Source organism: Wasmannia auropunctata, unplaced genomic scaffold, assembly GCF_000956235.1.
Source record: "Wasmannia auropunctata unplaced genomic scaffold, wasmannia.A_1.0 LD266012.1, whole genome shotgun sequence".
NCBI classification, from domain to species: Eukaryota; Metazoa; Arthropoda; class Insecta; order Hymenoptera; family Formicidae; genus Wasmannia; species Wasmannia auropunctata.
The window spans coordinates 1-921 of NW_012096878.1; the positions used below are offsets into that span (position 1 = coordinate 1).

At 47.7% G+C, this 921-nt stretch overlaps 1 protein-coding gene across 1 annotated transcript; it reads right to left on the reverse strand.

Moving 5' to 3' along the window:
• Positions 1-28: 28 nt before the first annotated feature.
• LOC105462315 (transcription initiation factor IIB-like) lies at positions 29-892 on the reverse strand (the record flags this gene model as incomplete). Its single annotated transcript, XM_011708838.1, has 2 exons — positions 596-892; positions 29-511 (listed from the first exon to the last, which is right to left on the reverse strand). Coding segments are annotated over exons 1-2 (681 nt in total), but the record flags the coding sequence as incomplete, so codon positions are not given.
• Positions 893-921: the final 29 nt, after the last annotated feature.

A 921-nucleotide genomic window follows, 5' to 3' on the forward strand; every position in this document is an offset into this window, starting at 1 on the left:
AAAAAAAAAAAAAGTACTGTCGCCGTACAGTTTGGCGTACCTGTGATGCCATGTAAATTGCCGCAGCGGCGACAGAGATGGGCGATCTTCCAGGTACTATATCAATCTCCACCGCTTTCCTAGCGATATGCGTAGCAGCTCTTTGTACCATATTGGGAAGGCCGAGATTGGAGCAAAATCGGGACATGAAGTCGCCGGTAGTGATGAGATCCACGCTGGTCTCGAGAGCTTTGAGAATCAACTTGAAGCACCGACCAATCTCCTTCTTGCTTATCTTGCTGACCGCACAGATCTCTTTGAATGTACGCGGCACTCCCTCCTGCCGACAGGCGATGTATAAGCACGCGGAGGCAATTGCGTCGTTCGCGCGACCCTTCAGATTCTTGCCGTCGTGCACTTGCTTGAACAGGGTGTTGGCTCTGTCCACGATGGTCTTCGGTAAATTGATACGATCTGCCATACCGTTGATCTCGCGAAACGCATTGAGTAAAGCTCTGTCGGAACTGCTCATCTGAGAAGAACATATTTTCGTTTGAATATATTTTATATTAACAATGTTGTCACGTAACAAGGACAGGAGAAATTCAATACTAACTGTACGCCGATTTTGATACTTGGCGGTACCGAAGCCATCGAATGACGCGGCACCCGTGCCTGGTCCAATCATCGTGGACAAGTCCGCGCCGTTGAGAAGTGGATTCTCCGGGCCACCAACACGTGATGGGTCCACTCCTGACTTTTCATTGCTAAACGTCCTCCATTCTGAACCTACATCTATCACTCTGTAAGACATAAGGAACGCATGAGTGTCAAACTTATTCCAGCTAGCCTTAGGTCTGGTTTATGCTTTGATCTTAATTCCAAAATCCTTAGACGTCAGCCAATCGAGCTGTCCTAGCCAAAATCTGTATTCTCATTAGT